Raw genomic sequence first — 13,999 nt, 5'->3', positions numbered from 1 at the left:
CCTATCGGACCGAGTACCCTGAGGCTAAACAACATCCTCCCTTGACCTCCGGATCCACCAGAGGGTCGTCTGAACGGTGAGGTAAACACAGATTGGGTCTGAATGCTTTTTGATAACAACTTAGTTATTCGCAAACCAAATTATTTTCCACCCAGAACGCTCCTCTCTCCAAGATACACGTTCTGATACATTACATTCACCTGCAAACAAACACACTTCACCTTAGATCCATCCAAACACAGGGTTGCTATTTAATACCAAAGCTTTTATAAATTGTCTCATAAATTGTCATGTTTAAATTGTTAGTAATACATTTCTTAACTTTTTAAACTTGACTCTTCATTGAAATAAACAGAGTGTGTATATTGATCACTGAACGAGCAAAGATCTTTTGATCTTCTGAATTAACAAATAACCTCTGCTATTAAATTAAATCTTTAAAATTAAATATTACTCTTTTGATTAAACGTAGACCAAGCAAGTTGGTGTATGAATTTATATCTATTAAATATATCTATCCGTATATGTATATATGCATGCAAATTCCATTATATAATTTGTTTGATCTTTCTTGGGACCTAAAACATAAGCTGACAGTAACAGCCCTTAGTTCCTAAATATGTAGTTCATCAACGCTACACCAATAAGCTGTGATATTCTATATATATAGGATATAAATTTTATTAGTCTTTGAATGTTTAATCAGAAGATTCTAGGATTATTTGATTTTTCAGTGATCAAACACACTTCATATTAATTCAGACAGTCAGGTTTATAAAAAGTAAGACATTTATTTTCTAAACAAATTAAAAACAAGACGAGTTAAATATGATGAATTTGATGTATGATGATTGAATGGTGTGTGTGTTTATCAGACACCTTGTATCTAGAAGAAACTATGTTCTGGTTGTGAAAAGAATTTGGTCTGAATTAAACTATGTAGTTGGTTCTTATCAAACGGCATCAGACTCAATCTTGCTGTGTTCTACGTACCCCTGAGGAGACTCTCTTTCAGATCCGAGATGTCGGGGGTGTCGGGTGACCCCAAGGTACTGAAGTTCATAGAAAAGACTGCAGTATGACCAGGTCGGTCCAGAGTCATCTCCCGGATTACAACAGATAGATGAAATCGTTTGCGTCTAGAACAGTTGTTTCTGAATAGCTGAAGGAACCGTTTTTCTGTGTCAGCTGTAGAGTGTAGGTTTTGAGAGCTTGTCAAGAGATGCGGTGGTTAGTTTTCCCTCGGTGGCCAGTCCGGAGTTCTGCTCATAAACTAACTGAATCACTCAGCAAGTTTCTGTTTTAATATTCCCATATTATGATTACCTGGCCAATCGGGACATGCCATGTTAAGAGTTAACAACCCTCAGAACATCACACCTTCTTTCAGATAGAAGGTTCTCTGATTTGTGGGTAAGAACATATCTATGTGCATGAAATTACTTTAACTTTATCATCTCGTCATGTGTATTAAGTGTATGGCTGATTAGCTTGTCAAGTCACGTACGCTGGTTATCAGACAAATGGATCATTGTTGGACAATATTCATTTCAACCTTATTAACTTTGGCACAGAATAATCAAAACATTTCAATTAACCATATTGTTCATTTCATTTCATGATTAATTAACTCATATGAGCTGAAAATTTATTCAGAGGCCGGAGGAATCCTGTAGAAGTGATAAGGGGAAGCTTAAGGCCTTGAAACGGGAACAGTTTGTTGACAATACGTTATCATGTGTTCAGAGCTGCAGAGGCCCGGACTCCAGCTGATGGAATGGCAGGATCCGGCAGATTAAAGGCAACAAATATAGACTCCTGTCTCCATATCGGATACTGAAGATGTCAAACTGTACATGAAAAACTGACAATTTCTGGACGGTACAATTAGAAAATAGCTCTTTAAGCCCTGTTGATTTGCATAATTTTTTTTCTTCTTCCGGGGATCCATGAGCCGACCGGAAAGGGTGGAGACTTACGGTCCCTATAGTGAAAGACAACAATCTTTGAACAACTATAAAATCGATACAGTACAGTATCATATGTTTTCAAAATACATCGTGATATGAAAATATCACCCAGCCCTAGTTGTAATAACTTGACCCATACTGCAGCAACTGAAAGTCTTGAAAATGTCCTGGAAAATCATGTAAAAAAAAAAAAAAGTGGGAACCCTGCTAGACCTGACCAACTGCAGCAGCTCTGATCCTAGCACTGCCCTCACAGGTTTGAACAGTAGGCAGCACTAGGCATGATGGGTGCATCACTTCATCTGCCTCTCTTCTTACCCTGATGCACCTTCATTCTGGAACAGGGTCCATCTGGACTCATCAGACGACATGGCACTCTTCCATTGCTTCAGAGTCCAATCTTTATACTCTCTAGCAACTTGAAGCCTTTTTTCCAAGTTTGCTTCAGTCATCAGTGGTTTTCTTATGGTTACACATGTGTTTGGTCCAAATCCCATGAGTTCCCTTTGGATTGTGCCTGTGGAAATGCTTTTGTTTTCACTATTAAACACAGCTTTGAGTTCTGCTGTTTTTCTTTGATTTGATTCCGCCAAACGTTTAAGTGATCACCAATCACAATCATTCTGGATTTTATTTTCGGCCACATTTCTTCCTCAAAGATGATTGGTCCCCACTATGCTTCCAGTTTCTAATAATTCATTGACCATTCTTAAGCCAATTTTAGTCGTTGCAATCTCCTTAGATGTTTTCACTGCTTGATGCCTGCTAATCATTTGACCCTTCTCAAAACAGACGAACATCTTTTACACGGCCACCAGATGTGTTTTTCTACATGGCTGTTTAAGAAATGAGAAGCAACTGATTGCACCAGTTGGGGTTAAATAACTTGTTACGAGTTGAAAGATTATCGCCCAGCCAGGCTCCTATCTGTTTGTTTAGTTAAATCCAGGTGGCAACTTATTTTTTAGGCAAGGCAGTGTGTTTACAGTCCAATGCATTAAGAATTTTCTACACGTTTTCATATATAGTGTAAATGTATAAAAAACAAAACAGTATAGGAACAGCAGTTCGTCACTAACTTGTATTGATTAGCTGATGCTTGTCTGATGCAGGTCTCACCTGAGGCAATCCAGAGTCAGATGCCATACCTTTTTTAACTCATAATTTTTAATAAATGACATTTGGGAGAAGGCATCATGAAATAAATTGGAGGGTGTATTTTTGTAAATTAAATGAAACTTACAAATACAGTATGGATGCTGTTTGAAAATCTCAATGTTTAGATGTAAACTAGACAAAATAGTGTCTGTTAGTTTTAATTTGACGTATTATATCTGCATTATTAATGTCATTTAAAAGCATCTCAACAGAAAATTGTTTCATCTTTTTGCAGGATCTGAGTGAAGAAACCACTTTCCTTTCATCAGCTTGCAACGTGGAACAGGTACATCTTACAGAAAAATTGGATTCCCATAATGAGACAAAAATTATTCCTGTTTTTACAATGGGGTAAAATAAGTACTTAGTCGTCCCCCAATTGTGCAAGTTCTCCCACTTAAAAAGATGAGAGACCTGTAATTTTCATATGTATACATCAAATATGAGACAGAATGAGAAACTAAAATATAGAAAATGACTGTAATTTAATTTTTGTTTTGTTTATTATGGAAAATAAGTATTTGGTCTAGAGCAAAGTCCATGTCAATACTTTGCTATATACCCTTTGTTGGTGATGACAGAGGTCAAACGTTTTAAGTTCACAAGGTTTTCACACATTGTTGCCAGTATTTTGGACCATTCCTCCATGCATATCTCTTATGGGGTGTTTTGGGGCTGTCGCTGAGCAACAGGGACTCTCAACTCTCTCCAAACATTTTTCAAGGGGTTTGAGATCTGGAGACTGGCTAGGCCACTCCAAGATCTTGAAATGCTTCTTACAAAGCCACTCCTTTTGTTATCCGGGTGGTATGTTTGTGATCATTGTCATGCTGAAAGACCCAGCCATGTTTTATTTTCCATTCCATTGCTGATGGAATGAGGTTTTCACTCAGTTGTTACATGGCCCCATTCATTGTTTCCTTTATATACAGATCAGTTATCCTGGCCCTTTTGCAGAAAAACTGCCCCAAAGCATGTTTTCACACCCATGCTTCACAGGAGCATTTGTGTTCTTTTGATGCAACCCAGCATTCTTTCTCCTCCAAATGTGGCGAGTAGAGTTTTTAACAAGTTATATTTTGGTTTCACTTGACCAAATAACATTCTCACAATCCTCTTCTGGATCATCCAAACTCTCTCAAGCAGACTTCAGATGGGCCCTGCACGTGTACTGGCTTAAGCAGGGGGATGCATCTGGCACTGCATGTTTGAGTCCCTGGCTGTGTAGTGTAATACTGATGGTAGCCATTGAAACTTTGGTCCCAGCTCTCTGGCAATCCTCTGACCTGAATGACCTGCAAATCAATTTTCCCTTGAGACAGAGTTATGCAAGTTCAGTCAAGCTACTCCTGGACTGCCTCAAGGAGGTTAGAGCATGGATGGCTTCCAGCTTCTTATGTTTTAATGACAAGTGGACACCCCAGCACAGGACCTTTGTGGGACACCATGGGCAAGGGAGGTGGAGGACCGTAATTTGGAGATGGCTATAGAGAAAGAATGCTCAGACAGATTAATTCCAGCAGAACCAGAACAGAACTGTCCTCTGCATCACTGTGGGTCAGAAGGTCATTAGAGAACCTAAAAAAGCTGTTCGAGTCTAATGAGCTCTAGCCACAACCTTTTCCAAGATCTGGAAGATGAATGGGAGTTTAAAATAGGTCTACATTTAGTAGAAACAGGCTTTTGATTATCTGACAATTTAAATATTTCCTAAGCAAACAGATGTTTTACTCTAAATTACATGAATGTGTTTTCCTCCCACAGTGTCAAAAACATTACCTAGTTTGTGCAACTTTGTCATCATTGGACAAGTGTGCTCAATGTGTGGGACCGGTTTCTTCCATGAAATGGCTTGGATATCAGTGCAAATGTAAGTTATTTTGTTTGTACTAGGCCATAACATTTCTTGCCCAAGAACATTTTGCTGTTACATTTTGATGTTATGCTTTGTTTATTTCTAAATGTATTTATGTTTTATGTATGTAGTTTGTTCAACAGTCTGGCATGCCTACTGCCTTAAACGATTAAAAAAAAATATTCAAGACCAACTCCAGCATTCATCCCAGGTTATTATCCACATCACATTTTTTTAAATCTCGCTCTGGCCTAGTGTCACTAAGTACATAATTTTCTTGTTTTATAATTCCAGGAAAAGGAGCTATTTGAATATTCAGCTGGCCACTCATCAGACAAGGACACAGAAGTACTGCCAGAATCGCATGACATCTCAGACGATCAGTGTAATTCAGATGAGGACTATATACCAGATTCTGAAGATGAAGATTCAAAAGTTTCACTTTTGTCTAAACAGTCTACTGTTGGACAAAAAGAAAGAAACCTGGCAATACTTGATACTAATATGATTGAGGAGTGTCACACAATTTCAGAACCTGTACCAAGCCCATCACAATGTTGGCCTCCTATTTGCAGAGATAAAATGGGTGACAACGCAGCTGGAACATTAGGCCCAGCCACTTCTCTTGAAGACAGAGTCTCACAGAAAAAACTGGAGGGTCAAGACAAGCAGGAATCCACTCTACAAATGAGTAACAAAAACTTTTGCTTTGTTTGTGGTAAGCCACAAAGCAAAATCTCTCGTCATTTAAGAACCCACAAAGATCATGCTGAAATAGCTTATGCCTTTTCGCTGCCTGATGATTCCAAAAAACGCAAAGTCCTTGTAGGAAAAATGCGAAACAAGGGTAATTTTAGACATAACACAAAGGTTTTACAAGCTGGACAAGGACCTTTGAAAGTAAAGCGAATGCCAAAAGCTAAAGTGGAGTCTAAAAAGTTTATTCATTGCATGTACTGCCAGGGTATGTACATTCGAAAGGATTTGTGGAGACATGTCCGTAGATGTCCCTGTAAGCCAGTAAATGAAGATCCTAATGAAAAATGTGGAAGAACCAAAGTACTGGCTTTGGCTATGGCTCAAGAATCGACAATGTGTCAGCAGATTTCAGAGGGAGTTTGGAAACTCCTCAGTGTCATGAACCAGGATGATGTAGCATCAGTTGTGAGAAATGACCTTACTATCATTCAGTTTGCCCAGTCACTCTACAACAAACATGGAAAAGACCCTACCAAGTATGAGTACATACGACAGAAACTTCGTGAAGTTGGACGTCTCTTGTTATGTCTGCGCACCGAATTCTCTATACATAATCTAGAGGATGCTGTGAAACCTGCAAACTTTCAGAAAGTTGTGCAGGCAATAAAGACTGTGGCAGGATTCAATGAAGAAACATGTTCATACCAAATACCAAGCCTTGCATTGAAACTAGGACATACATTGCAGAAAGTCTGTGACATCATCCATTGTCGAGCGCTAATAGCAGAAAGTGAAGAACTGATCAGATCTACAGAGGTTTTCAAAAAACTATACAACTCCAAATGGTCTGAGTTAGTGTCCCATACTGCCTTGAACACTCTGAGTCAGGCCAAGTACAATAAGCCACTTACCTTGCCATTCACAGAAGATGTTCAATGTCTTCATCAGTACCTTAAAAAAGCTGGAGAAACCACCTTTTGCAACTTGTCTGAGAAGGCCACTCCCAAGACTTATGGAGAACTTGCAAAGGTTACTCTTGCACAGGTGATTGTGTTCAATCGTAGACGAGCAGGAGAAGTTTCAAAAATGCACTTGCAAGGTTTTCAGAAGAGAGATGACACAAAGCTCCATGAAGATGTTGCCATGGGGTTGTCCAAGGTTGAACAGAAGCTCTGCAACTATTTCAGTAGAGTGGAAATCATGGGAAAGAGAGGCCGGAAGGTTGCAATTCTTCTCACACCAAAGGTGGTGGATGCTTTGTCACTACTGACCACTAAAAGAGACGATTGTGGTGTTAGTCCCACAAACCTCTTCCTTTTTGCAAGACCTACCTCACAGAGTCACTACAGAGGACAGGATTGTTTGCGTTTTTATGCAAACCAGTGTGGGGCAAAGCACCCAGAGTTTCTTAGGTCAACACACCTCCGGAAACATGTTGCCACACTCTCACAAGTCTTGAACTTAAAAAATAATGAACTTGACCAGGTTGCAGACTTCTTGGGTCACGACATCCGTGTTCACAGGGAATTCTACAGATTACCAGTTCCAACTACACAGTTGGCAAAGATTTCCAAGCTGCTTTTGTCTATGGAAAAAGGACAACTTTCCACTCTGCAAGGAAAGTCTCTTGATGACATTGATGTTGAAGGTTGGTAATGAAATGATCTTATGGAAAATAGTGTCTTATTTCAATGATTAAAACCTACCCCAAATCACCATATCTTAATGTAAATAAAGAAAAAAGTTTTGTTTTTAATATATATATATATATATATATATATATATATATATATATATACACACACACGTGTAGTGTATACTATATTTGTGATACCTTAACTTTAGTCGGATATCTAAGGACTTTTGAAGTCTTGTATGTAGTGCTTCAAATTTTAGACCATCATTTTGATTTCATGCAAGACATTTAGGGCAGAAGTAGCTCAGGATGTTGAGTGGGTAAAGAAGTATTTGGAGGATTTGTATGACTGATCCCGGATCCCAGCAAAGAATTCAGCAGTTTTTTCCAAAGAGTTTAAAAATGGGACCCAATTATTCCCTATTTGACACTCAGATTTAAGGGTTGGATTCGAGGGTTAAACCACCCATTGGTTCATGAGTGCAGCCACCGCTGCAGCTCATCGCTCCCCATAGGGATAGGTCAAATACAAAGATTTAATTTCACCAGTGTGTGATGATGACAATGGGACTTTAACACGCTTTGTAGTCCTCTAACGGGCTATACAAGTGCAGGTTATTCATCACTTAAATTTTTATCTTATCAGATGAACTTGCATTGAGTGACACTGAAGCGATGGAAAGTGAGAGTGAATCAGACGACAGTGAGTCTGAGAGATCGGCACACGAATTTCGGAACACTGTACTTGTGGAAGCTGCAGACTCTACACCAACTATGCCACAGATGACGCCACAGAGGATGCCACAGACTACCCCTGACACAGATAACATTGGTAAGTTACATCTATGCAATAGAACTGTGTTTCTATTATAGGACAAGCATTTTTGATGTTTTGATATCTTCTCTTGACAGGAGTTGTGTCAACATCCTCAATAGAGGATGCCAACCAAACTTTGGATGGTAAGACACCTTTTAGTTTAGAGATTGTATGAATCAAAGTGCTTACAAATTTTAAAGCTGTTGTCATGCCAACTGTTCAGTTGCTAAAACCAAAAATAAACAGAGTGAGCAACACAGCTCTGTACATTTTCAGTGAAGTTCTGTTTTCAGCTATCCCTTGACTTTGAGCACTCCCTCCTGTGACTCCCTCAACCAGGGGGACTTCAATGCTCATGTGGGCAACAACAGTGAGACCTGTAAAGTATGGTTAGGAGGAATGGCCGCCCTGATCTAAATCTGAGCGGTGCCATCATTGGCTTTCATGATGAACACCATGGTCAGGCATAAAAGTCTACATATATGCTCTTGGCACTAGTAAACAGTAGGTCGCAGTTCAGTTACCTCCAGGCGGTGGTACCTTTCAATTATTTGTGGACTCACTTGATCTGCGGTCTCATGTCTTAAACACTCGCATGAAGAGAGGGGCAGAGCTGTCAATTTACCAATAGCTGGTGGTGAATTGGGTTCGATGTTGGGGGAGAATGCCAGTCAAACCTGGCAGGCCTAAATGTATTGTTTATTTTTATGTATTTAGCAGATGCTTTTGTCCAAAGTGACTTATAATGATGGTATACCAGAATCTCCTCAAAGGATATATGAACATATGCTGGAAACATCTGGAGGAATATTGAGTCAGAGTAGGCTGTGGCAGTAGGGTTGCCGCTGCCTGTCTTAGCAGCAACTCCTGAACTTGCTTAGAGATTAGGGATGCTGTCAACATGTGTCAACAACGTGTGCGTTTCATCCAGACACAAGAAAGCTCTTAACGTGGAATTTTTTTAAGCAATTTCATTCATAGACCAGCTCACCAGATCAATAGCTTTATAAAAATCTGAAGTTTTCATTAGAAATGCAAAGAAGTGCTATGGCAGTCAGACACGACAAAGAGCCTTGAAAAGATGAGTAGCGGTGGAGAAGAAATAACATCTGCACACTTCAAGAAGCAGAGGAGAAGACCATATTGGATGTCTGATTCTACCACTAAATGATCTTTCCATGGTCTACACAGTGAAATTCAGTGGGTTGCCAAAATTCTCTTTTCACTCATTACCTACAGGCTACACTCTGCAATCCCGCTATAGCCGATCAGTGCCCTGACCGGTAACGAGATGGCACCTGTGCTTGGAGTAGCCAGTTACCAGCCACATTTTCAAACTTTTCTCTACTAACCCTGTCTGTGCAATCCTCTTCAGTAGTGTCCCGACTACCATGTCATATCATCTCCAGACTCTCTTTATCCTTGCGTTCGTCTGTGATTACCCAAGACGCACAGAGGATCTATCTTCCATTATGCTTACATGCACTCTGCTGGCCCTGAGCCAAACACTCATTTTAACCCAAGTGTTTCCAGAGATGTTTGCCTGATCCAGGGGAAATGTTGGAGGAAATGGGGTAAACGAGCAGGAATCCATGTGAGAATGAGACTTTTTAAGCGTGGGTTGCCTAGAAAAAAATTGCCTGATCTTCTAGCTTCCTCTTCTCTGTTTGTTGACCTGAGCACCACTTACTCATTCCCGCCAGGCAACAAGGTGGCAGTTTGTCCATCCATGTTTTCTAAGGTCTGTGGTAAATGGCCTGTATTTGTCTAGTGCCTCTTGGAGTTCTGCAACCCACCAAGGTGCTTCGCAACACAATCAGTCATCCCCCATTCACACACACATTCACACACTGGTGGGGATGAGCTACGATGTAGCCACACCTGCCCTAGGGCGCACTGACAGAGGCTGTTTACCTTAATTCTTCAGTGGTTTCTCTTCCTGTTCCCTACAGGAGTGGATATTACAAACACCGTAGATCTAACTCTAACTTGCATCCACTCAACATCAGCTGTATCTGTAGATGCTGATTTCTCCACATCAGCATGACTTTATTAAATACCTGCTCCATTAACAATAAGTCCTTCCTGGTTAAAGATCAGATTCTCTCTAAAAACCTGGATTTTCTGATTAGACTAAGGTTTAGCAGCAAACATTTGATTATTCTGGCTCTGATTGAACCCTGCCCGTGTGCTTATTCCTTCCTTGGCCAGCTGTGTGGTTCTGGTCAAGGTGGAGGCCTAGCTATTGTTTTTAGAGATAATTCTTCTTGTATCTCCACAACCTCAGGCCCCTTTTCTTGCTTTGAACTGCAGCTAATTAAAATCGGGCATGACATGTTTTACTGTGCTGTAGTTTATGGTCCATCTAGTTCAAACAGTTCTTTCAGGAGTTTAGTGACTTCCTATCCTCTATTGTAAAGCTGTCCAGACTGGTGGTTCTTGGTGATTATAACATTCACATTAATGATGCCTCAGACAACCTTGCCAGGAGCTTTTCCAGCATCATGGACTCACTAGCATGTTTCTGGCTTCACACACACACACACACACACACACACCAAGGGGCACTGTCCAGACCTTGGTTTTTGGGGTGACGGTGGCACAGGAGTTAAGTGCTTGCCCTGTAATCAGAAGATTGCATGTTCGAGGCTTGCTCAGTTTGTTGCTGTCATTGTGTCCTTGGGCAAGACACTTGACCTTCCCTTGCCTGCTGGTGGTGGTTGGATGGACCGATGGTGCCAGTGCACGGCAGCCTCACCTCCGTTAGTGCGCCCCAGGGCAGCTGTGGCTACGTCGTAACTCATCCCCACCAGTGTGTGAATTTGTGTGTGAATGGGGGGATGACTGATTGTGTTGTATAGCGCCTTGGGGGGTTCCAGGACTAGAAGACGCTATATTAAATACAGGCCATTTACCATTTGTTTTTACCCTGGGTCTAAATGCTGACATTGTCTCAATTTTTAAGGGCACAGCTAGCTAATTACCTGCCGCTTTCTTGTTCATTTGATAATGACCCAGATTCTTTAACTACTCACTTCAACAAGCACTGCCTCTCCATTCTGGACCACATTCTCTCCTATCAGAACCAGATCAGTTCCTGCAGTAAACCCTAATTCCTGGTTTAATAACAGCCTGAAGTGCCAATGCAGAAACATTTTGCGCCTGTGGAAGAAAACTAGTCTCAGCGACAATCTGCTACATCTAAAGAATCTTGTGATCTCCTAGAACTCTGCAGACAGAGATGTGAGGGTTACCTATTTTTTCCAACCTGGTGTCCTAGGACAAAGGAAATCCCAAGTTGTTTAACAAAATCAGTCTTGTAGTGGCCTTGAAGGACAATAGGTCTTCAATTATAATGTTATAGGACTGTATCAGCTGTGTTTGTGTGTCATTTTCATAGAACAATTGATTCCCGGAACTAATTGAGAAAGCAATATGAAGTCAGATCAAACTTACCCGCGGTCCAGCTTCTCAAGACATCTTTTGACTGCATCCTTGAATTCTCAAGCTAAGATTGCCAAGCTAAAGATACTGGCCAGAACCAAAATTCCTTTGAATGGCATGTGTAAATAAGTATTAAAATCTCAGGTGAAAAATGTTTTTGGATTTTCACAGCTGGAATTAAAATCTGATGTTTTTGACTAGCGTGGCAACAACAGAAACTAGTTTCTAAGCAACGTCTAAGCCCGGGGCAACTGGTGATGTTCAAGGAGGTCTGCAAAAACGGCTATTGAAAACAACCCCCAGGTCTGGTGTTTCTGTGTTAGTGTTATAGCAGAGGACAATGTGTCATCAGTCAGATGTAGCTTTAGAAGCCTCTGCTGGTCAATCGGATTTATTTCTCTGTGATATGGCAAAAAGAACGGATATTAGATTACCGGAGAAGTTCAACCGAACTCCCAACCCTACTAGCTGGATATCACTACCGGAGGTGCAGACATGTTTTGAAACATTTGACCCAGAAGATCAGTGACCCGGTTTGGACACCGGGGATGAGTCTGTTTGTCTTCAGAACCAAACTCGGTGCAGTTTGCTTATTTTTGTTAAACATTTCATTTATGTGCTCCATTGGGTGCTCTAAGCTGAAAAGCTCTCAGCTGGTCTTGGCTCCATGATACTGTCTCAATATAATTCAATAATCGACAGATAATAAACTAATTTGCTGCTAGTTTTACCGCTGCATGTTTATGTTTTTAACTCTGGAAAATATTTAACCGATAGCTTAACAGAATTAATCTTCCTGATGCTGGAGTAACTCATTAGTTTGACCCGTTCTTTGCAATCCAGGATAGCATGGAAATTCTACCAGTCCCAGGAGGATTTATTGTTGAAATATTGGGATCATTTTTTAGCTCATGTCTGTGTGTGTGTGTGTCATAGCTTTCCCAAATTACGCGTTTTTCCTTAAACCTGCTGCACACAAGGGCAAAATGCTGAGCAAATGGCGTCGAATGACTGTTTGCTTAGCAGATACCTCGCTGTGTGTGCCTAATTTCCTCTTGAGTTTTTTTGTCTGAGGTGAAAATCAAACCGGTTTGATAATTTTCGCTTCACAGGGAGTAGAAACTCACCTTGTGCACACAACGTGAAATGCCGCCTGAATTGAAATATTCTGGTGGCCAATCAAAGCGTGTTCTCTGCTCACATGATTAAAAGATGTATTCAGATGCAGCTCCCTGTCTGTATGTCAGAAAGATAAACAAAACGGTACCTTTTGGATTGATGGCCCCACCATATCTACTACCTTCTTGAAGGATTTAGGATCCAGGCGGCGGTACTGTCAGAAGCATTCTGGGATTGCAAGGCGCATCTCTTAAAAGTTGAATGGTATAAACTCCTTGCCTGGCCCTTCTTTCCAGGCACCATACTCATATTTTCCTAACCTTGAAATGACAGCGGCAATGAAACTTCATCAACAAAAAAAGTAGAAGCATTTCCTCCTTTCCCACCTCTGTGTCCATTTAATTTATTTTCTGTCATGCAGATGGGGCTTCCATCTTGGAATCATGTGAGCGGAGAACTTGAGATTGTTATCCACACCTTCATCTCCTATTAGGCTACTGCAACTGGCTTTTCACGAGTCTGAGCAAAACCTCCCTAAACTTTATTTTGGAGTATCCCCTAACGCACATTTGTATATATTATATCTTTTATCTCTATTTACAGTGATTTTGCCAGAGACATCAGTTTGTCTTTGTCTAAATCTGTGGTAGTTTGTAATGGCAGTATATTACTTATTGTATGACAATAATGCCTTTTACCTTTGTTTTGCAGAAAAATCTTCTAACCAAGAACTCAGAAGAGGACCAAAGAAACCCTGGTCTACTGCTGAAGTTGTTGCTGTAATGCGACATTTCAAAAATCACATAAGTAAAGGAAAACTGGCCTCTAAAACTGAATGCAGCCATTGTAAGTTGGTTGAGGGCCCTGTGTTAGCCAACAGAACTGTGCAAAATATAAGGGACTTTGTGAGAAACCGTGGCATAGCTGCCAAGAGGCAAGCCCTGAAGCAAAAATAAATCAGTCACAGAAGTTTTTTTTTTTTTTTTTTTTTTTTTGCATTGAGATGGTTCTTGCTGGTATATTATGTTCACAAATATTAAGCTAGCATTTAATTTCATTAGTTCAATGCAAAGATTCTAAAACCTGGTGCTCCAAAGAGTGTACATTATTTTTTTCCCTAAGATTGTTTAGCCTATTTTTTTTATTTATTTTTTGTTCATGATTGTTAAAACTGAATGCAACATTTGTACTTTCTTCAGTGGTACAAGATTTCATTAGCTCACTACAAAGATTGTAAACACTGATGCTCTAAAGAGTGCACTTTACTTTTTTTTCTAAGACATACGGCAGGGCAATTATTG

General features: G+C 40.2%; 1 protein-coding gene across 1 annotated transcript in view; it reads left to right on the top strand.

Annotated features, from left to right (window-relative positions):
* Positions 1–13,789, top strand: part of LOC129160104 (uncharacterized) — a 34,187-nt gene extending 20,398 nt beyond the window's left edge. Inside the window, exons 14-20 of the mRNA XM_070551354.1 lie at positions 3,364–3,414; positions 4,893–4,998; positions 5,115–5,194; positions 5,278–7,330; positions 7,965–8,150; positions 8,231–8,278; positions 13,410–13,789. Coding sequence (XP_070407455.1) covers positions 3,364–3,414; positions 4,893–4,998; positions 5,115–5,194; positions 5,278–7,330; positions 7,965–8,150; positions 8,231–8,278; positions 13,410–13,654 — 2,769 coding nt within the window. The 3' untranslated portion in view covers positions 13,655–13,789. The remainder of the gene's footprint in view (positions 1–3,363; positions 3,415–4,892; positions 4,999–5,114; positions 5,195–5,277; positions 7,331–7,964; positions 8,151–8,230; positions 8,279–13,409) is intronic.
* Positions 13,790–13,999: the final 210 nt, after the last annotated feature.

This window comes from Nothobranchius furzeri, chromosome 5 (assembly GCF_043380555.1).
Source record: "Nothobranchius furzeri strain GRZ-AD chromosome 5, NfurGRZ-RIMD1, whole genome shotgun sequence".
Classification (NCBI taxonomy): Eukaryota; Metazoa; Chordata; class Actinopteri; order Cyprinodontiformes; family Nothobranchiidae; genus Nothobranchius; species Nothobranchius furzeri.
Note: the sequence above shows the minus strand (reverse complement) of the source record. Positions and strands in the feature narration are given on the sequence as shown.